The sequence below is a fragment of the Hippocampus comes genome, unplaced genomic scaffold (assembly GCF_001891065.2).
Source record: "Hippocampus comes isolate QL1 unplaced genomic scaffold, H_comes_QL1_v1.1 scaffold174, whole genome shotgun sequence".
In the NCBI taxonomy this organism is placed as follows: Eukaryota; Metazoa; Chordata; class Actinopteri; order Syngnathiformes; family Syngnathidae; genus Hippocampus; species Hippocampus comes.
In genome coordinates this window covers 4,677,960-4,702,870 of record NW_017805983.1, presented here as the reverse complement: position 1 = coordinate 4,702,870, position 24,911 = coordinate 4,677,960, and the positions used below count along the sequence as shown (strand labels likewise).

At 41.0% G+C, this 24,911-nt stretch overlaps 1 protein-coding gene across 1 annotated transcript in view; it reads right to left on the bottom strand.

The window, feature by feature from the left end:
* LOC109528651 (voltage-dependent calcium channel subunit alpha-2/delta-3) overlaps positions 1-24,911 on the bottom strand; it is a 116,036-nt gene that overhangs the window by 48,114 nt on the left and 43,011 nt on the right. The window contains exons 5-10 of the mRNA XM_019891529.1: positions 15,873-16,035; positions 13,544-13,675; positions 12,801-13,012; positions 5,751-5,825; positions 3,150-3,239; positions 1,797-1,910 (exon numbers count right to left, since the gene is read on the bottom strand). Coding sequence (XP_019747088.1) covers positions 1,797-1,910; positions 3,150-3,239; positions 5,751-5,825; positions 12,801-13,012; positions 13,544-13,675; positions 15,873-16,035 — 786 coding nt within the window. The remainder of the gene's footprint in view (positions 1-1,796; positions 1,911-3,149; positions 3,240-5,750; positions 5,826-12,800; positions 13,013-13,543; positions 13,676-15,872; positions 16,036-24,911) is intronic.

Genomic DNA, 24,911 nt, shown 5'->3' with positions numbered 1-24,911 from the left:
AACAGAGAATCCGGTAATTTTTCTAAATAAAACAATTTTCAGATTCCAAAATGAATAAAACGGAAGGAATGTAAGTTATTTATTCTTTCTGTGCGGCCCGGCACCAAATGAACCGCGGACCGGTACTGGTCCGCGGCCCGGCGGTTGGGGACCCTTGACAGTGACGATGCATTACGTCGTCAATGTGACACATGATGTCATTCTGTTTACAGTTTCTCCATGGAGGCCTGTGGATAAGAGAAGGCTCAGAAGTGCACTTCAGTGGTCGTTGAGAGGTCAAACGACAGGAGACTGCCTATTAAATATGAAAGTAATCGACTGCACTGCAGAAGTACAAACACGCAGTTGCTGCATGCAATCTTCAACCTACCTGAATGCACACATGAACATAAAGAATACGGTTTGAAAAGAATACAACACAAATGCCAAAGTACATTTGTTTACCTCAAGCCTATAACCGTGATTTATGAAAATAACTTATGGTTACAATTTGGATTTACTGGAGGGAATACAATTTAAAAAGCATTTCCATTCTGATACAAAGTCGCTTGGTGCGATTATGACACTGAGGTTGAAGAAAAGCGACGGTAGATGAGGGGAGAAAATCTCGGTGGAGGAACAGTGACTGAAGACTTCTATTATCGGCACAGCATTTTATAAATTGAACTATAGGAACCGTTTCCACTTGTCACTGATCTTCAGCTTTGAGGCAGCAGTCAGAAGTCGGCGAGTGGGTTCAGAATACGGACCACTAAAAACCTACATGGGAATAGCTTGGGCCTTCACTTTCATCAGTTTTGACGGAATTGTGACATGCAGTCAGATAGTTAGCATGTCGACTGAAAAGCTCAAACGTGGACTTGTGTGGATAGACATAAGAAAGATGCTCAGTCTAACTACAGCTAATCAGTGGGCCTTTGCTAATCTGAAGAGTACGCTGTGGAGAAAAAAAATGTTTGGAATCAGCGTGCCAATTTTAGCCCTCATTATCATAAAAATTGAACTCAACATATTTTTTTTCAAATTGTTCCCCAGCATTATTGATTGTTGTTGATTAATCTGGGAATCGTTGCATTTCTAGAGCACAACATGTGCACTAAAACACATCTGCAGATAAGTCCCCAAATCATTCATTTCTAAAAAAATGCCTCAAATTCCTTCCTTTACGATAAAAGTAAGAGCATCAAAAATGCCTCAGAGGACAGATTCAGAAATAGATTATTATTTTATTATTATTATTTTTTTTAATGATCTAACAGCAGGTCAAGGGGGACCGGCTCAATTGTTCACATTTGCTTCCCAACCCAGTGATGTTCACAACACTGTGTTGACAGCAAAACAATCATGCATTGGCAGGTTGAGAGAGGGACTTGTTGTGCCCACTGCCTCCCAATTCCTCAACGCATCCAATTCAAAGGTACCACACGTAACCAGGTACAGAATCCGGTCTGGACCAGGCCGTTTCCATTGCTGCCCAATCCCTATGGAACTCTCTTCCCCAACGTATCTGCAACTCCACAGACCTTAAATCACCACCGAAAACCTCCCGCAAACTTGACTTCCAAAGCCCATATTTGAACAACCTCTCCTGACTTATTATTGCTTCTATTTACTATCTAAAGTGGTGGCTTTGAGGAATCTAAAAAAAGAGTATGCATTATACGTATCTATGACAATCAAAACTTCTTAAAATGTAAAATGTATTCATAGTCCGCTGTTGGTGACCTCAATATAAAATTGCCCTTCAACACAATATTGACAATAACGAGTGTTGTGTGCATATTATAATACGTTACCTTCCTGTCTGGCCAGTTGAACTTGGCAAAGATGGCATCGTACGTATCCACCGCTCCATCTGTAACCAACATAATGGCTTGGCTACACTCACTGCCCCTACCGGTCTCGTTGAACTGCGAAGACAGAGAGCGAGTGAGAAAGGAGGGCAGGGTTACTGGAGGATACCAGAAACGGCACCACAATGCAAACAGATTGAAAATCAACATGCAGAACACGGCACTGAATATGATTCCACTTTGCAGAAGGCAATGCATCTTTAATCAGCTTTCATGAACTCATCAAACTGAAACGGATATTCTTATTAGCATACCGTTTCCAGTGACTGAGGATCTGTTGTGACAGTATTTTACTGAGATGAAATGATTGGACTCATTGTGTAACTTCCCTTCACTGTTACTTGTTGCCCTGCATGCTGAAAATTGAATAATCTGTTCCGGCATGTCTGAGTACTTTTGCATAATTAAAGACATCTGTATAGCCCCAACTCAGACACTCCATCATTTTATTTTATACTCTTAAATGTATTTAGGAATGATTCTCTGAGGCTCTATACATATCGATCCAGCCTCGCTTTAAGCTCCAGGAGAGGAAATAAAAAATCCTGGAGCCATGCCGGCTTCAGCTTACATGTGGTTGCTTGATCGTGTTGCATAGACCACCAATTGCAGTGTAGTGACGATGTTACAGCGGTCTAAATTTCAATTTATGTGGCGGGGGTGTCCTGGGGACAGTTTCTTTGTGGGTCTGGGCTGCATCAAGCAATCCACAAAAGAGTGGTTCAGTTATTCAAATAAAAAGTTAAACGAAATGAAAACAATCTTCTCAATCTTAATTAATAACAGTACAGAACATTCACGGTTCTTCAGAACATAAAGAAAATGTGTGACCCAGGCATATTTCTTGTTTCCACTTGACTTTGCATTCTGCTCAGCATGTTTGGTTAAGAAATGACGGCTGATTTCCGGCACCGCAACTTTCTCTGTATGTTCAAGACATTTTGACATAACCGTTTGCTCAACAAAACATTTCATCTCTGTTTTTTCCTGAAATTGGCTGTTCTCGTCGCCATCCTCCCTCTTCATGGCAGGTTTTGAAAAGGGTCTGATTGGAACTGGGTGACAGGATATCTTTTCCTTCTGCTTGGTGTCACTTCAGAATTACATTTCAATGAAAGCTGTCATGAGCCTGAGTGATTGGTAGCCCATAAGTAATTCTAACTTTTTTTTTCTCAACGCAAAATGTCAAGGGCAACGACATGGCAAACAAGGTGAGGGCCAAACAAAAAAACCATGATGTCAAGTAGGGGGCCACAAAATATCTTGCCGGCCACACCATATTGGCGGAGTTCTTACCTCACTGAGAAGATTGAAGGCCTCACTTAAAGCAATGTCTAACATTCCAATGCCTTGAGCAAACAGCTTGTCAAGGTGCTCCCGGAAATGCTGGAAAAATAGAGGAAAATATTTGAAAAAGTGTGTTTTGCTTCCCTGCTTCTGCAAATTTTTGGGACGTGTCTTTTGCACATACTGCAAAGGTGTTCGGAATGGCTTGATCCAGTCGTTCGAATGTACCACAAAGTCACTCAAACGTATTGATAAAGTTGTTCGATCAAAACTGTTTATTCCACATTGGCAGTTCCACACTTATGTAATGTTTAGATAGGATGCTAAATTCAAGATCTATAATTAGGTGACATTAAAGTAGCTTTCAAAAGACAGGCCAGGCAAATGCAACGAATGCAATGCATCAAGTGCAGATGTTTATTTTATTTACCATCAAGTGACAGCTCAAAAAATTGTAAACTTTTTGTATTGGCGGTTGAAGGATTGACACACACTTCACAACAATCCAAATGAAAAAGAAATCGACTTGATGGTTTCACTTTTGTTGCATATTGTGGAAAAGGGAGTTTTTGCATGGTTGCGATGCTCCCTGTCTCAATGATGACACACCTTCAATGTGTCCTATTGGTCTTTAATTTACCCAACCAAACGGGGAATCGGTTTTTACACATTTTCACATTTTGGGCATCTATGGGCAGCTGTATCAACATTCTACCCATACTGTAACCATCCGCAATTATTATTTTTCTCCCCACCTTCCTTTTCCACTCCCTCTTTATTTATGGCCTGGGGTCTTTGGCTCCACTGGGAGGAGAGAAGGTTCTCCACACTCAGTGGGAGGCCAAAACTGTATTAAGTCTCTATCAGCGTCTGCTCATTTCAGCTTGGGTGCACACAAACACGCACCGCCCACACACATCACTAACATGTACCGTAATTGCATCAAAACAACTTCCAGCATCACCCATACTAGTGGAAATGGAAACAGGCACAACCTTTTCCTTTTGCGTGGGGAAAAAAAAGGCTAATCGGTTGCAATAAATAGCTACACCCTAGAGCACAGCATATATTACCTGCTGCATTTGAGTGCGACTGCGGGAAAGAACGTGTTCTTTATGTTTGCTGAGGTCAGATTCCTATGAATGTCCCAACACAGTAGGACAATCAATCCATATCGCAGCGGTGTGCCCGTGGGAGGAGCTGCTAGTTTGTGCGCACAATAACTGGTTTTACAGCCAGCTCTGAAGTCATAATTAATAATAATTGAACGCTTTTTCATAAAAGCTGATAATTGCATGAGCCACTTTGAGTGATATGACCGTGTATCCAGATTAAAGGTCTACTATTAGCAGATCAATATAAATATAGATAAAATTGATACTACTGCCAGTATTAAGATTGATGAGTACCAGTGAATTTGATATGACTTTCATTTTCTTTGTGTATGCACTGCTGTGGCATCATGAAACATAATTTTGAACAGAAGGACTTGGGGGTTGTTTACTTTCTTCAGTCATTTTCTTTGTTTAAGAAAAAGACGGGTAAAATGAAGGGGTACTTTTCGTCTTCTTTTTTCTTTTTTTTTGTAGTTTTTGAAGACTCAGCCAGAAATGAGTGAATGTGTTATACTGACCTATATGCAAATTCTACATTTGAAATGATTAATGCCCAAATGTTTAACAGGGCTCGACAGCAGCAACTTTTTTTAACAGGTTCAAACTGAAGAAAATAACACAATGTGCGATCCACTTAAAAGAGGTACAGGTACAGTATTATTATTTTGCAGTCCAAATCCTTACCAGAGTGGACATTAAGCCAGGTGATGGCCAAAGGAGTCAAAAACAATTTGGCAAATGTTTCAGGGCGCTGAGATATGTACAATACAAGCTCACACTTCTCAAACAAAAACCTGGATCAAATACAGTTTCGCGATTTAATTTCTAATTGGAATTCCAAAAGATTCAACTGATACTCAACTTTATTAACAGTACAGAGCCTTTCAAATTTGGGGTGAAAGAAGCCCCCTACTGTTTTGTCCCCTCTGACAAACACTGAAAGTCCAACAGCACCAATATTTCTCGTGAAATAAAATATAGCATGACACAGGAGACAATACTTACCACAGGAGTGCAACAACAACAAGCGCCAATATTTACCGCCCAAAAATGCCAGCTAAAATGCTGCAGTCAAACTGTTTAACACAATTTAGCACAATGCAAAATTAACACTAGATGGTAAACAAGGGTGGAAAAGTAGAAAAACAGGCGCCTCTTTGAAGAATTCTGCCGCATGTGATTCAAACATTTCCTGCATGATTTAAGATGGGGGGGCAATTAGACTCTGATAATTGTCGATATTTCATACAATGGTGCAGGACCTATTGCAGAAGATGCATTCCAGAAGCCACATGTGATCAATATATGAGGTAGATTCAAATGTTAAGATTTCTGGTCGAGTCGCCCACACAACACCATGAACCCGATGGGCGTACGGCTTTGAAACCACCCCCATTTAGCTTCAGCAAACGGCTCAATTTGACACTTTTTAATATTCTTCGAGGTGCCTGTCTTTTGTCGGATGGAAATAATAGGAGACTGAAAGAGGACTCACATCTTTGTTGGCGACGTCAGCTTGCACCAACGTTCCATTTAGGCATGGCTCCACATAATGCAATTCCTCATTGTACTGAAACAATACAAACGGAATCTCTAAATTATCATTCATTTTCACCAAATGTACAATCCACTTATTTAATTCAGCGGCGAAGTAGTGCCTGATATGAAGACGTGCAATGTGCCGCACACTCAGACTATCCATGAACTGGAACGGCTGCCACTGAGCGATAATAAAAAGCAAAAACAAAAAAAAGTACATGAAAGACAAGAGATGGAGTCTGACGTTCCCACCACTCCCCGATTGATTTATGCGTAAAGAAGCCACAAACGAAAATACGATTATTTTGTAACAAAGCAAATTAATCAATTAAAACAATCTTTGCTGTCAAAAGAATGTCTCTTCGAGCTTGAACTCTTTTTTTGTGTGTGTGCAATTATGAGTAGAATGTAACAATAACAAGAGAAACAATAAAAAGGAAATGAGCCCAAATGTAATGGGAAACATATTTTCCCAATCCTTGACTTTTCGAAAAGATTTTTCGAAATAACGTGATTAGGCTATGAAATGATAATGACAACTTTGTTTTGTGGTGAGACAGAATGTGGGCTGGCAATGTGACAGGCTACATTTTGATGCGAAACAGCATCAGACACAGACGTGTGCGTGGTGACACACACACACACACACACACACACACACACACACACAAACACACACACACAGAGTAACAATGGTTTGGATGCCTGAGGCGGGATCCAATCAACAATTCTTTTTTTTTTTTTTTTTTGCGCTTCAAATCTTCATTTAGCAGACTGCTAATTGGCTGAGAGCGTGACAAGGGAGAAAGCTGATTTGTTCAGGCATTTCTTCTTATCTCGGCAAGAGTATATCCGGGCTTGTGCGTCTCGATCTGAATCCAAAACTAAGTGAGGTTCAAAGGCATGTCTCTAATTCTCTACAGCGTAACTGTGTGGACTTACAGCAATGATGTTGAAGAAGTCATCGTCTCCCAGAGTGTCCAAGATGGAGGAGACAGTTTGCCTAGCAATGGTCAGTCTGAGACCTTTCATGCTTCCACTGACATCAACAAGAATCACCACATCCTTTGGGGAGGTAGCAGCCTGGATGTACCACTTCCTGTTCCGGCAGTCAAAAGCAATGACCCCGTGTTCATCCGGTTTCCATTTTATCCCTTGGATAGTGGAAAGATGTTCATCACATTGATTGTATGAGTGACAACAGCACCAAAGAAAACAACGACCACATTTCCCCCACTTTCTTGAGGATTCTTAGTCCTCGATACACTGAGCACAAAATAAACCGAACGCACTTTTTGTTGTTGTCCTAAAAAAGCCCAAGCAATCAAATATTATTTGTATTCAGAGCTATTTAATGATGCTACTTCTGTTTATGTTCCCTTCAATATTAGGCGGATGGTAGAAGAGGAAGAAGAAAAAAAAAATTATTTGTCTCACAATGGAGAAGTTCGCAATTTACAGCAGCAAAAATTATGAAAAAGAGAAAGTCGAAAAAAAAAAACAAGTATTTTCATTCACAACCCCCCCCACCAAATGAAAAAAAAACAGTTAAAAAAATTACTATATTATTAAAAATAAGTGGACATTCACGCAGGGCATGCGCAGCATTTCAGGAAGATGGGAGACAAAACACAGAGGAATACCCCGCAGCCGAACGAGAAGCGAACACACAAACACACACTTACCCGGGTACTGTCTGAAAAAGCCTTTGGCACTGCCAAAGTACTGCCATATGAGTGATGGGTCTCTCTCAAAGTTATCCACAAACACTTTGTTCAAGGCTTCTGACCAGTACACTCCATTCACGATGGCAGAGTCTAATGATTCATGAGTGGGAGGGGGGATGGTGGCAGAGGGAGAAAAAGGGGATTTCAGTCAAAAATATTCAACAACTTAAGACGTGTGCTGACATTAGTGCACGGTGTTTTTGGGTTTTCAGTCAAACTGCTGTACAAAGTTCGCCCTGGTGTGTAACAATGACTACGTTTATATGCAGTCAATTTTCGGGTTTCGGTCAAAATTCCGATTTCTGAAACATTCGGAATAACCCGTTTACTCCGGCATTGAAATATTCTGCGTGAAACGGCGACGCACAGATGCTGTGACGCAAATAGACGTCATATCCGCCTGTTACTTCTTCTCGTCAATAAAACGCATTATATTCACAACAAAAATAAAGCAGTCGGTTTTCTCCTGGCTCCAAAAGTGTGCCGCTGTGGTGCGTCTCCAAGCATGGCCATGATTGTTGACGTCTCTTTGGGTATTTCTGGTGAGTTTGTGCGCCAGATGGCTAATTGGCTGAGAGCGTGACAAGGGAGAAAGCTGATTTGTTCAGGCATTTCTTCTTATCTCGGCAAGAGTATATCCGGGCTTGTGCGTCTCGATCTGAATCCAAAACTAAGTGAGGTTCAAAGGCATGTCTCTAATTCTATACAGCGTAACTGTGTGGACTTACAGCAATGATGTTGAAGAAGTCATCGTCTCCCAGAGTCCAGGATGGAGAGGAGACAGTTTGCCTAGCAATGGTCAGTCTGAGACCTTTCATGCTTCCACTGACATCAACAAGAATCACCACATCCTTTGGGGAGGTAGCAGCCTGGATGTACCACTTCCTGTTCCGGCAGTCAAAAGCAATGACCCCGTGTTCATCCGGTTTCCATTTTATCCCTTGGATAGTGGAAAGATGTTCATCACATTGATTGTATGAGTGACAACAGCACCAAAGAAAACAACGACCACATTTCCCCCACTTTCTTGAGGATTCTTAGTCCTCGATACACTGAGCACAAAATAAACCGAACGCACTTTTTGTTGTTGTCCTAAAAAAGCCCAAGCAATCAAATATTATTTGTATTCAGAGCTATTTAATGATGCTACTTCTGTTTATGTTCCCTTCAATATCAGGCGGATGGTAGAAGAGGAAGAAGAAAAAAAAAATTATTTGTCTCACAATGGAGAAGTTCGCAATTTACAGCAGCAAAAATTATGAAAAAGAGAAAGTCGAAAAAAAAAAACAAGTATTTTCATTCACAACCCCCCCCACCAAATGAAAAAAAAACAGTTAAAAAAATTACTATATTATTAAAAATAAGTGGACATTCACGCAGGGCATGCGCAGCATTTCAGGAAGATGGGAGACAAAACACAGAGGAATACCCCGCAGCCGAACGAGAAGCGAACACACAAACACACACTTACCCGGGTACTGTCTGAAAAAGCCTTTGGCACTGCCAAAGTACTGCCATATGAGTGATGGGTCTCTCTCAAAGTTATCCACAAACACTTTGTTCAAGGCTTCTGACCAGTACACTCCATTCACGATGGCAGAGTCTAATGATTCATGAGTGGGAGGGGGGATGGTGGCAGAGGGAGAAAAAGGGGATTTCAGTCAAAAATATTCAACAACTTAAGACGTGTGCTGACATTAGTGCACGGTGTTTTTGGGTTTTCAGTCAAACTGCTGTACAAAGTTCGCCCTGGTGTGTAACAATGACTACGTTTATATGCAGTCAATTTTCGGGTTTCGGTCAAAATTCCGATTTCTGAAACATTCGGAATAACCCGTTTACTCCGGCATTGAAATATTCTGCGTGAAACGGCGACGCACAGATGCTGTGACGCAAATAGACGTCATATCCGCCTGTTACTTCTTCTCGTCAATAAAACGCATTATATTCACAACAAAAATAAAGCAGTCGGTTTTCTCCTGGCTCCAAAAGTGTGCCGCTGTGGTGCGTCTCCAAGCATGGCCATGATTGTTGACGTCTCTTTGGGTATTTCTGGTGAGTTTGTGCGCCAGATGTACGGACGGGTGTCTGCATACCACTTTGTTTGTCGTAGAAATTGAAACTAACATGAAAATGCTGTGGGGAAATCAATGTATTCAAGTTAGGCTAGCATTTCCTGGACCAAAAATATCAAGATGCCCAGAGCAAGAGCATGCGCAGAACAAATACCAACGCTGCGTTCAAAGGACGCAACCCGATCATGTTGGCTTGACACAATATTTGGGTTAGAAAAGGAGTAACCCAGAGGTCTTATTTGGGTTTTTGAAAATAGTTCAACAAACACAACAGTGTATGATGCAAGATATTGTTCGTTGGTCTGTAGTACGTTAAAAAAGTAAAATAAAAATAAATGTGTGTTTTAATTGATCACTGCTGCCAGTAAAATATTTTAAATCTTAAAAGTGTGCACACAAGCCTGACATGAAGAAATGAATTAAGTGCGGTTGGAGAGGTGGGCACAAGCAGTGCAGGCGTGAAATGGAGACAGAAGAGCAGATAAGACGTTCCTCATCTGGCACCATTGTTATGCTGTCATCATTCATGCCAATAAGCCATGAATGAATTAATCTTTTGGAAGCGAGCTTGATATGCAACACCAAGCCACCTCCGTGGATTGGAGGGGAGAGATATTTGGATGTGAGGCATTTGCACAACAATGCCGCCGCATTTTGCAATTTCGTTCTGTCTAACAATTCGCTCAATTCATCCGCACAATGCAGAGACCCAAACAGTTCTATATGCGAGACATAAACCAGAGTGTAAATACAATGCAATGTTTTGTATTGTATTTTGCTCTATATTGTTTGCCGTGTTCAACTGAAGCGCATTTGTCGTTTTGTTTTCTGACACAGCATCGAAGCCAAGTGCAACAGGATGAGGAGGTCATAACTCAAAAACGGTCTGGGTCTTGGAGACATGCAACCCCGACTTCAAAGCACGCCTACTTAAATGAAAGTGTTCAAAGAATCATTCTTTCCTCTACAATTCTTCTCTTAGTGTTTTTTTTTTTTTTTTTTTTTTTTTTTCTGCAGTAGGCCAAGCTGTTGCCCACCAAAAAAGATCCCTGCAGTCCCAGCAAATACATCCGCGTTCTCACTACCGGTGAACAAAGCCCAAGGATTTAAAAACTCTCCGAGCTCTTTCCCTCTCGGTCTGTGGCCCGTACTATTCATTTGCCACGGAATCAAATCAAGAGTACGCTTCCTCTCCTTGCATTAGCCTGTCAGTCTCACTCAGAGAATTTTCATTCACTTCCTCTCCATTTCCTTCAATCTCCTTCTGTCACTCTCATTTCATTTTTTTTCTTCCCTCCCATCACCTCGCAATTATTCAAGTGTTTCTTGGGCCTTCCATCAGTTTGACTTAACCTACTTCCTTCCCTTTTCTGCGCCTTCCCCACATAATTCTGCCTGGCGTAGCCGACTTAAGCCCTCGCGACATGTGGTCTGTCAACTCAGGACGGTTCAAAGGTCTGCCTTCATTGGTCTGACTGCGTGACCGGTGAATTAAGATGAGTGTTTGACTTCTTAGCTATTAATTTAAAGAAAGCGTGTGACTGAAATAATGGAAAGTGTTTCAAAAATGCAAATGCAGACACAGTGTGCGGGGAAAAAAAACATGTCTGAATTATTCAATATACAATTATCCCCTCGGAAGTAGAAATGAGTATTTCTCACGTTGAAAAAGTAAAGCATGTCTCCGAATTGGAGTTTGCAGTGAATGATGCCAAAGCAAGGTCGTGAACATACCCTTGTTGTACATGTTAGTGGGCACCTGGACCACGCTGAGACTAAGGTTGACTGACAGGTTGTTGAAGTGATCGTCTGGTTGCAGGATGAACTCTCCTCCCAGCTCTACATTGTTCCCCTCCTCATCCACTTCATTGATCAGCACTGCATTGAAGTATTCATACTGGGAACAGGAAAGGAACAAAAAGGTGGTGTTCCATGAGGAATTTGCAGATAAATAAACACACTTGAAACCGCCAGTCACTTGCACAGGACGTCTAGGTCATGGAAGTGCTGACTCAAAGAGTATCGGAGTTACTTACGTAATCCGAATCTCCGAATCATCCCAGACATGTATGATGATCGTGTGATAAAATGCTGAGTTGGCAATTCTCCCCTCTCGCCCTCACACTCCTTTCCTATCAACATGCTGCATGCGGTGCCCTGGCTTCGCTGTATTTTTAGTGCTGCGTATACTGGAAAGACTATTAATAAATGATGGCGCTAGATAAATATAGCACACATGGCTCCCTGCATCCCCGAAGCAAAGACACCACCCGTGGCTACGGCCTAGGGGGAGAGCACGTCGATTAGAATGTCCAGGACAGTGGAAAAGGGACAATTGTCTCACAATAAAATGAAACATTAACACGCCGGTATTAGTTAGTGCTGGGCAGCAAAATGCAATCGTGGTGACCACGCCTGCCTCACAGTTGAGAACAGAGAGGGGCAACTGAAATGCTGGAGGCGGCCACAATTTTTCGTTTTTTTAATCAGTCCTGCTGGACTGGAACATAGGAATGCACATAGGAACGCTTTTTCAAATATGGACAGAATATGTGCATACACGCAAAATACATTTACAGCCAATATTACATTTTGTCAGCATTAATTTTTCATTGCATGTATAAAAGATTCACTATCGTAAGCTAAAAACAGAGAGTTTGAAGCAACCAACAACATGACCACATACCTCTGCCATGTGCCAGGCAGGCATTGTTTTAACACCTTTTTGTTCGTTAACTAACTAACTACACACTGCAACATGTCCACCTGATAATTTTGGAGCAACTTGTACAAAAAGCTCCTGAGGCATTTTAAACGACGCTCTGATCCTGCCCGTCTGCTTTTACCCTCACTGCCTCTTTAACGCTTGCTTTGAGTCTTTCCGCTCACCCAGTGGTCGTTGTTCATGTGTCATGACCTTAACCGCCCATCTCTGTGTGCTTTCTCTTCCTCGCCGTTGCGTAAAAATCTCAAAACAAAAGAAGGTGATGAACGTAAAATGTGATCTTATGACCAAAAATGTAAATAATATAACCCAAGCTAATTGGCTGAGAGCGTGACAAGGGAGAAAGCTGATTTGTTCAGGCATTTCTTCTTATCTCGGCAAGAGTATATCCGGGCTTGTGCGTCTCGATCTGAATCCAAAACTAAGTGAGGTTCAAAGGCATGTCTCTAATTCTTTACAGCGTAACTGTGTGGACTTACAGCAATGATGTTGAAGAAGTCATCGTCTCCCAGAGTGTCCAGGATGGAGGAGACAGTTTGCCTAGCAATGGTCAGTCTGAGACCTTTCATGCTTCCACTGACATCAACAAGAATCACCACATCCTTTGGGGAGGTAGCAGCCTGGATGTACCACTTCCTGTTCCGGCAGTCAAAAGCAATGACCCCGTGTTCATCCGGTTTCCATTTTATCCCTTGGATAGTGGAAAGATGTTCATCACATTGATTGTATGAGTGACAACAGCACCAAAGAAAACAACGACCACATTTCCCCCACTTTCTTGAGGATTCTTAGTCCTCGATACACTGAGCACAAAATAAACCGAACGCACTTTTTGTTGTTGTCCGAAAAAAGCCCAAGCAATCAAATATTATTTGTATTCAGAGCTATTTAATGATGCTACTTCTGTTTATGTTCCCTTCAATATCAGGCGGATGGTAGAAGAGGAAGAAGAAAAAAAAAATTATTTGTCTCACAATGGAGAAGTTCGCAATTTACAGCAGCAAAAATTATGAAAAAGAGAAAGTCGAAAAAAAAAAACAAGTATTTTCATTCACAACCCCCCCCACCAAATGAAAAAAAAACAGTTAAAAAAATTACTATATTATTAAAAATAAGTGGACATTCACGCAGGGCATGCGCAGCATTTCAGGAAGATGGGAGACAAAACACAGAGGAATACCCCGCAGCCGAACGAGAAGCGAACACACAAACACACACTTACCCGGGTACTGTCTGAAAAAGCCTTTGGCACTGCCAAAGTACTGCCATATGAGTGATGGGTCTCTCTCAAAGTTATCCACAAACACTTTGTTCAAGGCTTCTGACCAGTACACTCCATTCACGATGGCAGAGTCTAATGATTCATGAGTGGGAGGGGGGATGGTGGCAGAGGGAGAAAAAGGGGATTTCAGTCAAAAATATTCAACAACTTAAGACGTGTGCTGACATTAGTGCACGGTGTTTTTGGGTTTTCAGTCAAACTGCTGTACAAAGTTCGCCCTGGTGTGTAACAATGACTACGTTTATATGCAGTCAATTTTCGGGTTTCGGTCAAAATTCCGATTTCTGAAACATTCGGAATAACCCGTTTACTCCGGCATTGAAATATTCTGCGTGAAACGGCGACGCACAGATGCTGTGACGCAAATAGACGTCATATCCGCCTGTTACTTCTTCTCGTCAATAAAACGCATTATATTCACAACAAAAATAAAGCAGTCGGTTTTCTCCTGGCTCCAAAAGTGTGCCGCTGTGGTGCGTCTCCAAGCATGGCCATGATTGTTGACGTCTCTTTGGGTATTTCTGGTGAGTTTGTGCGCCAGATGTACGGACGGGTGTCTGCATACCACTTTGTTTGTCGTAGAAATTGAAACTAACATGAAAATGCTGTGGGGAAATCAATGTATTCAAGTTAGGCTAGCATTTCCTGGACCAAAAATATCAAGATGCCCAGAGCAAGAGCATGCGCAGAACAAATACCAACGCTGCGTTCAAAGGACGCAACCCGATCATGTTGGCTTGACACAATATTTGGGTTAGAAAAGGAGTAACCCAGAGGTCTTATTTGGGTTTTTGAAAATAGTTCAACAAACACAACAGTGTATGATGCAAGATATTGTTCGTTGGTCTGTAGTACGTTAAAAAAGTAAAATAAAAATAAATGTGTGTTTTAATTGATCACTGCTGCCAGTAAAATATTTTAAATCTTAAAAGTGTGCACACAAGCCTGACATGAAGAAATGAATTAAGTGCGGTTGGAGAGGTGGGCACAAGCAGTGCAGGCGTGAAATGGAGACAGAAGAGCAGATAAGACGTTCCTCATCTGGCACCATTGTTATGCTGTCATCATTCATGCCAATAAGCCATGAATGAATTAATCTTTTGGAAGCGAGCTTGATATGCAACACCAAGCCACCTCCGTGGATTGGAGGGGAGAGATATTTGGATGTGAGGCATTTGCACAACAATGCCGCCGCATTTTGCAATTTCGTTCTGTCTAACAATTCGCTCAATTCATCCGCACAATGCAGAGACCCAAACAGTTCTATATGCGAGACATAAACCAGAGTGTAAATACAATGCAATGTTTTGTATTGTATTTTGCTCTATATTGTTTGCCGTGTTCAACTGAAGCGCATTTGTCGTTTTGTTTTCTGACACAGCATCGAAGCCAAGTGCAACAGGATGAGGAGGTCATAACTCAAAAACGGTCTGGGTCTTGGAGACATGCAACCCCGACTTCAAAGCACGCCTACTTAAATGAAAGTGTTCAAAGAATCATTCTTTCCTCTAATCCAAGCCTCTTAGTGTTTTTTTTTTTTTTTTTTCTGCAGTAGGCCAAGCTGTTGCCCACCAAAAAAGATCCCTGCAGTCCCAGCAAATACATCCGCGTTCTCACTACCGGTGAACAAAGCCCAAGGATTTAAAAACTCTCCGAGCTCTTTCCCTCTCGGTCTGTGGCCCGTACTATTCATTTGCCACGGAATCAAATCAAGAGTACGCTTCCTCTCCTTGCATTAGCCTGTCAGTCTCACTCAGAGAATTTTCATTCACTTCCTCTCCATTTCCTTCAATCTCCTTCTGTCACTCTCATTTCATTTTTTTTCTTCCCTCCCATCACCTCGCAATTATTCAAGTGTTTCTTGGGCCTTCCATCAGTTTGACTTAACCTACTTCCTTCCCTTTTCTGCGCCTTCCCCACATAATTCTGCCTGGCGTAGCCGACTTAAGCCCTCGCGACATGTGGTCTGTCAACTCAGGACGGTTCAAAGGTCTGCCTTCATTGGTCTGACTGCGTGACCGGTGAATTAAGATGAGTGTTTGACTTCTTAGCTATTAATTTAAAGAAAGCGTGTGACTGAAATAATGGAAAGTGTTTCAAAAATGCAAATGCAGACACAGTGTGCGGGGAAAAAAAACATGTCTGAATTATTCAATATACAATTATCCCCTCGGAAGTAGAAATGAGTATTTCTCACGTTGAAAAAGTAAAGCATGTCTCCGAATTGGAGTTTGCAGTGAATGATGCCAAAGCAAGGTCGTGAACATACCCTTGTTGTACATGTTAGTGGGCACCTGGACCACGCTGAGACTAAGGTTGACTGACAGGTTGTTGAAGTGATCGTCTGGTTGCAGGATGAACTCTCCTCCCAGCTCTACATTGTTCCCCTCCTCATCCACTTCATTGATCAGCACTGCATTGAAGTATTCATACTGGGAACAGGAAAGGAACAAAAAGGTGGTGTTCCATGAGGAATTTGCAGATAAATAAACACACTTGAAACCGCCAGTCACTTGCACAGGACGTCTAGGTCATGGAAGTGCTGACTCAAAGAGTATCGGAGTTACTTACGTAATCCGAATCTCCGAATCATCCCAGACATGTATGATGATCGTGTGATAAAATGCTGAGTTGGCAATTCTCCCCTCTCGCCCTCACACTCCTTTCCTATCAACATGCTGCATGCGGTGCCCTGGCTTCGCTGTATTTTTAGTGCTGCGTATACTGGAAAGACTATTAATAAATGATGGCGCTAGATAAATATAGCACACATGGCTCCCTGCATCCCCGAAGCAAAGACACCACCCGTGGCTACGGCCTAGGGGGAGAGCACGTCGATTAGAATGTCCAGGACAGTGGAAAAGGGACAATTGTCTCACAATAAAATGAAACATTAACACGCCGGTATTAGTTAGTGCTGGGCAGCAAAATGCAATCGCCTGCCTCACAGTTGAGAACAGAGAGGGGCAACTGAAATGCTGGAGGCGGCCACAATTTTTCGTTTTTTTAATCAGTCCTGCTGGACTGGAACATAGGAATGCACATAGGAACGCTTTTTCAAATATGGACAGAATATGTGCATACACGCAAAATACATTTACAGCCAATATTACCGCCTGCCTCACAGTTGAGAACAGAGAGGGGCAACTGAAATGCTGGAGGCGGCCACAATTTTTCGTTTTTTTAATCAGTCCTGCTGGACTGGAACATAGGAATGCACATAGGAACGCTTTTTCAAATATGGACAGAATATGTGCATACACGCAAAATACATTTACAGCCAATATTACATTTTGTCAGCATTAATTTTTCATTGCATGTATAAAAGATTCACTATCGTAAGCTAAAAACAGAGAGTTTGAAGCAACCAACAACATGACCACATACCTCTGCCATGTGCCAGGCAGGCATTGTTTTAACACCTTTTTGTTCGTTAACTAACTAACTACACACTGCAACATGTCCACCTGATAATTTTGGAGCAACTTGTACAAAAAGCTCCTGAGGCATTTTAAACGACGCTCTGATCCTGCCCGTCTGCTTTTACCCTCACTGCCTCTTTAACGCTTGCTTTGAGTCTTTCCGCTCACCCAGTGGTCGTTGTTCATGTGTCATGACCTTAACCGCCCATCTCTGTGTGCTTTCTCTTCCTCGCCGTTGCGTAAAAATCTCAAAACAAAAGAAGGTGATGAACGTAAAATGTGATCTTATGACCAAAAATGTAAATAATATAACCCAATGAATTCTGGGGGGGACAAAATTAACCCCCGATAAATGTCATGTTAAACTATTAGTATGAAGTATTGCATAGAGCATGTTCAGTGAGATGAAAGAAGTACAACAAAATGGTGGTTAATGACGCCATTGATAGACTTATTTAAATTCACAGCATGTGGGCTTTAATTTTGATTAAAACTACACCCATTAGCTTGAGAGTTTCAGCACTTTTGGAGTGAGCGTGGGTGTGTAAATGTGTCTTTGCATCTGTGCAAGCTCCTGTTCGCGTGTGTCTGAGCGCGCGCGTGTCCATGTGTAGGTGTTTGTGTAAAGTCAATTATGCAATTCTAGTAGTAGAGCCAGTAAAGGAGTGCCCGGTGCCACTAATGCAGTCCCTGATCATGGTGTTAACAACCTGATCTTTATGCCGAAAGACCGCATTTGCACCATCGGCACCCACTCAGTGTGGGCTGGAGAGAAGACGAGAGGGTGAGGTGGGGTACAAGAGCAAGTAAATAGTCGAGCAAATCTTTGTTCCCTGCTTCGGAAAAAAGAGGTTGTCACACTAGTACAGTACATATACACGTTTTAGGGACTGTTATGTCAGTTCGATGCTTGTTTTAGCTTGTTTTCCCTTTCCTTCTTTCTTCTGATGGTGTGAAATGTGTGATTTTATTCATATTTTCCAAGTCATTTGCCAGGCTGATAGTTGATTGAAGTATTTGATCATTCTCTTCATTGTGTAGCATGGAAGCAATCTGATACATCTAACTGGAAAGTGGTGGTGGGATTGGGAAATGAAAGCAATCTGTGAGGGTGCAAGACATTTAATCACTGAGGGCCTGATTTATTCAGATCCCAAATAGCAGCCGGTAAACTGTGTACAGTATTCGCTCACTCTCACAGATTGCAGAAACGATTGGAAACAGGTGTAAGAGTAAAGGTGACCATCATATTCTAAAAGAGGTTTTTGCACTTTAGGTAGCGCTGATGGTTTTTACCAAGGGTAACTGGCGAGAGAACCGCAAGTTTGAAATGAAGTTTGAAGTTACAGTTAAGAGATGTAATGTTCCGATCGTTCTGAAGAAGCCAAAATATACATCCAACAAAAAACAATACACACAAAGCTGAGTTTGTGTGAACTAGATGTATCGACTCCTGGCAGCACACTTGAAAAATCTGCTTTGGGAGACAGCAGCATCAAGTGTCACAGTACTTTAAATACAAATGACCCAGGTACAAAGAAATGACGAGATGTAAGTAGTTTTGTCATATGGCATGACTCCTTCTTGTGACTGGCTTCAAAGTCAGCCCTGACACCATTAAGAAGCTCCAAAATTACATTGCTACATAAGACCATGTCAAAACTGTGTACACAAGCAGAAAAGTTCTCTCTGTCACCTCTCAGTTTGCCTTCGCTGAGCTGTCAAAACTGCATGGACCGCTTTGCACCTGTCGTTTGGAGGCTGTCCGGAAAGGCACAAAATTCACCGTCGCAATTTGTCCCCCACATCTGCTCAATATTTGCAGAAAGAAATTGAAATGAAATGAAGTGGTACCAAAATATCATACATACATTTTACGAACTAATTTAGGACTTTTTTTTTAATGTTGCGGTTACATAGGTGAATAGCTCCAAATGTCCCTTTGTTCTCATTTAGAAGTTTCTCACAACAGTCACATCAGATTTCAGATTTCTTATTTGCAATTTATGGCCGGTTTAAAACATTTGACTTTTTCCTCTTCTACCATTTTTTGTGGCTGGATGCTTATGGTCAATTCTATTCTAAGCTATGATCTTCTATTTTCATGAATCCTTCCATACATTCAAGGCCTCTACGACCTGAAGAAGCAAACCAGTCAGCATGCTTCACTATAAATGTGTTTGTTTTTTTCAGTTTTCTGCTTTTTAACTTCATTTAGTTGTCAGAAAAAAAAACACTGGTGTGCATTCAGTCTCCATATACAGTACAATTGTGTTCTTATGTTTAATAGCAACATCAGTATTTTTCCACGTTTAGTATCTAGCAAGTGTTTAAGACAACAGCACAACAAACAAACTATTGGTTTATATTTCAAAATATAAAGCAGAATATATCCTTTTGTGATCCAAAAAGGTGAATTCAAAGTTGAAAGACAAAAAGTCCATATTTCATACACAATTTATGTAAACGGGCTATTTGGTGTTGGTTTCACACACACACGCACGCACGCGCGCACGCACGCACAAAAAGCATAAAATTGAGTCACAGCCACAAGGAGGAACGAGATAGGGCAACAGAGAGGACCGTGACGCCTCAACCCTCTGGTGTTCACTTTCAACTTTCATCACTCCCAGGGTGTGAAAGTATGAGTGGAAAACAACTGGGGGCATGGATACAGGTAATTTGGGGGTAAACACAACAGTGTAAGAAATAACCTGGGGGCAAGCCCAGATTTGTGCTGAACGCCCCTCGTGCAAATACCAACAAAAAAAAGTGTTCAAGGGTAGGCAAAAGTGAAAAAGTTCGGTTTATTAGTTACCTTAAAACACTTCTACTGCCTCAGGTCTATGCTAGATTTATTTATTTATTTTTTGCATTTCCAAGACTGTGTTAAGATGTTTTCATGGTATCTTTCGCAAAGTGGGTAGATCCAAGAAGGGTCTACTAACATGCGAATGCTAATGTGAATCAGGAGTGTATACCGTAAGAAAAAAACTAAGTGCTATATTTGTACCCTTAAAGCAGGGGTGTCAAACTGATTTTTGTCATGGGCCACATTTTAGTTACCGTTACCCTTGGAGGGCCGTTATGACTAAAGCCATATAAAAAGTCAATAATTACGGTTTATTCCACTATTGTTTAAGTTACCGTAATGAGGGGTTTGCGTAACAAGAAAATGCTTACAATATGTCTGCTATTTATTACATATGAGAATTTTAAATTTTCTTAAGAGATTTTAGCAAGCATCATGGAAGTTGACATGTTTGATTTGTTTTCGTGGGCCACATAAAATGATGTGGTGGCCAGATCTGGCCCCCGGGCCTTCAATTTGACACAGGTGCCTTAAAGGGTCACGTGAATGGGCTGATCACTGGCACTTATATAATACGCCTGTATGTAGTGAGAAAAGTTTTATTTTTGTGATGACTTTTACCAGAAATTGGAATGCCTTTTTGGGGTGTGACTTTTTTTTCATTCTCAACGTGTACAAGGAGCATTGTAACATGGTTTTCTGGCTTGGCTTGTCATATTCTTTTGTAACCTAATGTCTGAAACAGTGAAAAATCACCAACCAAAATATTTGTTTGTTTATTGTTTATTGAACATAAAACATATACAGTAATAATTTGACAGAAAATAAGGTAAATAAAATAGTTAAGAGGAAAGAGAAATTTGTCATCATTCAACACAGTTATTATGTTCAAGGGAGTAGGAAGAAGTAAAGAACTTATCTAGTCCTACCCCATGTTATATGTTTATATCTATTGAATCATTTTTATATCAATCGGAAAAGAAACAAAGTAAGAAGAAAGAAGTCTCCATTAAGGCTCATACTTTAACCCTTAACATACAGTATACGCATTCCTACTCTTGTACCTATCTACCAGGTACAGAAATGTTCTCTTTGTCCATTTGGACCATTTGTGTACCTTTTCTAAACATAAATAGTATGTATTTGTACCAAGGGGTTCAATTGTGAATTCGACAGGATAGGTACACCAGAAAAAATGAACCCCTCCAGTACCTTTTGATTTTTCTGAGAGTATAACGTTACAAAAGTTTCACAATATATCGGTCAAATAGGAACTCCCAAAGTCCAAAGTGTGCACAAGTACGGTACAATATTTATATGAATAGTAAAGCATCATAACACACTGTGACACGAAGATTGGGAACATTAACAAACAAATCTTGTCACACTGAGGTAAATGTCAGTACTACTCATCATCACCATCTTTCAGAAGCCCATGTTCTGTCCACAGGAAATTAGTAATGAACTTAATTACTGGATAAGTATCTCTCCAGATGCTCTCTCGCCTCAACGCTGAGCTGTGAAGAGGAACTACTGCGAGGAACGGGACATGTCAGGCCAGGTAACAACCAGCACTTGTCCATACACAGTATCGATGTCAACATATGAAATTATGTACTTTGATCAAACTAGATTTTGAACATTAATTCAATTTACCCTCTTTTGCTCTGGTATATGGTTAATAATCGTAACTAGTCACTAAACAGGTTAAAAATGTCTTTTAAAGCATTTTTTCAAATCAATTTTTCCCAAATCTTGTTCTTGTGCAGTACATTCTTTTAGTAATTTTTATAAACTACTTTATTTATTTATTTTTTACTTTTTTTGCTTTTAAATGTCCTGAGTTATTTTGTATGTAAATGCTTTTAAACATTGTACTTCTAATTATGTGAAGCACATTGAGTTATCTTGTGTATGAAATGGGCTATATAAATAAAGCTGGCTTGCCTTGCCTAATGTTATGCATGGTAAAATTATATAATAGTTTTGCTACAAGCTAAAAGTTACTTACGCAGAACACACCAGCACAATACATACTGTGGGGTTGCGTACATATACCGGTACACACACAGCATTATATATTGAAACCGCAATCTCAGAATGCAACACGTAATCATTTTCATAGAAATTGTGTGCGCGGGGACAGGCCAGTGAAGCAGAAGATGAAGTGATTATACAGGCAGCAGCGTGGGTCAAATATGCTTTGATAAAGAAAAACAAACAAGCTGGCAAATCTACAAGCACGAGGCCTCTTCCGTACACTCCTTTGGAAATATCGAAGATATGATCGTGCAAAAACAAAAAAAGATGAGGAGTTTTTCTCCCCACCTCCAAGTGGGACTACATTTTCTGGAAGCAGCATTAGGCTTTGCAATTGGTGGATCGTCTTCATTGGCTGCACAGGGCATGGAAGACTGCACGGTGCTTTCCTTTTTACAGTGCATGAGCATTGCGGGTAAAAGAGCGAGGGAGGGAAATCGGAGCAGATTACCGTGCCAATTTCTCTTGGAAGCAGAAAAGCTCTGGAATGGATAGATAAGGAAATTCCAAGCAAACCCCTGCCAGCCAAATATGTATCCAATGGCCAAAAACATACAAATACACCCTGAATAGTGATGGAGGAGGTTTCACCCTACAGGGTGGATGGGTATTTTTAACCCAGCTGGTGATAATTACCTTGTATTATTCACCCTGGTCTGCAATAAACAAGCAACATCACAACTACCACCAGCTGTGTGACACACACAGATACCGTATGCAAACCTTTGCAGGTGTCGTGGAAATACAGCAAAAATGCATATTCACACAATTTAGCACTTTAAGTTCTCAACTGAAAGGAACATTGGGGGAAACTACATTTAATTTTTTATTCTGTGGTAGTAAAACTGTTCACGTGTATCAAATCAGAATCTCTAGTCTGTCCAGTTTAAATGATCAATCCGGATCGCACCCAGGGCTGCAGATAACCCACAACTAAGAGAGTCCAAATGAAGAATATCAGTATGTAACGGTAGAATAAACTCTACTGCTGTTTTTAAATCACAATGGTTGGAGTTTTCTTTCACTGGTATTTTCATAAACACGTGCAGTTGAAACGAGCGCTTGCGCCATTGTGGGGGTGAACACAGTCCACTTGCTCGCCATCCAATGGAAGCAGCTCCTCTCATTCCTTTTCGATTCAGCGCAGGAGAGGTGCACGGTCTACGGAGCGGAAGCATAAACTGGAATCCATTCAGGAGATCAATTCATGCCATGTATGCTTATGAGGAATTGTAAGATGTCCACTTGCAGATGACGTAAAGTTGGCTGCTCTGAAGTGGGCACTTGGGAGATGGTGTGCCTTCCACCGACGACCGTGCTTCCGTGCGTGACAACCGCCGTGTAAAAGAAAATGCCCCCGGCCCACGGGAACGCCTAGGAGGGCGCATCCAAATTCCCAAGCACGTTAAAGGAAGCTTATACCTGCACGGAAATTAAGATGTGCCACTTTTTGCATCCGAACGCACATGTGCTGTCTACAAAAATATTTAACAATGATTGCAATCTGGGGTTTGAGTCGAACTATTACATATTAATGACTGTATAGAATGAAAATCAAATCTTTGAAATACAAGAGCGATATATGAGATATGTCGATAGTTGCCGACCTGAATTATTTTAAAACAGTCAAATGATATTTCTGATCTGTTTCTACAGAAACGATAACAATATGAGTGCTCGTCGTCCAACATAGTAAAGTTGTATTTTAAAAAAGGATACTTTTAATAACAAATTGCCAATAAATCCTTACAACACAGGTGATAGAAATTCAGAACAGCAAAACTACCAATAGTTTGAAGCAATGGGCCATTTCACGAGCAGAAAATACCGGGGCATTCGCTCTGATACCTTGAAAAGCTGACAGCATCAACACAAATTCACTGTAACAGGCACACAAGCACATCGCCAGACGCAAAAAGTAGTTGAGTAGCTATTCCTCTCAAGTCGGCTTTGCATCACAGTCCCATTTTAAACCTCAACCTACTGCTGTGTCCCCTCCTACTTCTCGAAACTCCCGAGTGAGATGCACACTTAATCAACTTTAAGAAAAAAAAGTATGACACTTGCACACAAACACACACAGCGATTGCTATTTTGTCTTGCTCCCGCCGGCTCTCGCACATCCACGCGCATGTAAAGCAAGATTGCACTCTAAAAATTAAAGCTGCTCAAATGGATTTGGGGCAGAACGATGAGAGAAGAGGAAGTGGTTTGGTTCGTTTTTGAGAAGGGACGTGACAGGGATGTAAAACTATTATTAATCCACGACCTGTGAATATTTTATCAGCAAATAATGTGGCGATTAATTTCTTCTCCCATGAGAAAAATGATGAGTTTCCTCCCACGCATGCCTCACAAAAAGAACTAAAGATTCGGGTCGCATTCGTACAAGCAGTAGCTTGAATGCCGAACAGAATTGAATGTCTCAGATTACGCTGTGCTTCTTAAATGCAAACAGCATCAAAACGCAAGACGGAAAGATCGTTTTTTTCACATATCAAGTTCAAGTACAACTTTATTGTCAAATGTGCTGTATGTGCACAGTCTGTGGCGGGCCGTGCATTTCAACCTTAGGCCTTCAGTGACGTCACATACATACACAATATAGGCTGGTCAAGCAGCACTTAATTTCAGGAGCATTTAAAACCATCAAGTATGTATTCCCAATTAAGAGCAGGAAACTAAATTTACAGATATTGTCCAAAATAAAAAGATGATTTAAAAATACGAAATAAAATGCCACCCAAATTACGCTGTGTGATCTTAAACAAGTCTGTCCAATAAATTGCGCAATGTCGCAGTTTCATATAAGACACCAACCAAACAATAACAAAACAAACTATTCTTTGAAAATAAAGTAAAAAGATCATTTGCATTTTGAAGCGATTCAACAGCAAATAACTGAAAATGTTGAGCAGCTGAGATTGAACGAACTTTCGTGCACGAAGGTGACTACAATGCGCCATTATAAATTGCAGGTGAGCAGATTTATTTGATACATGCTTGTCATTTTATTTCGTTACCATGAATTTAA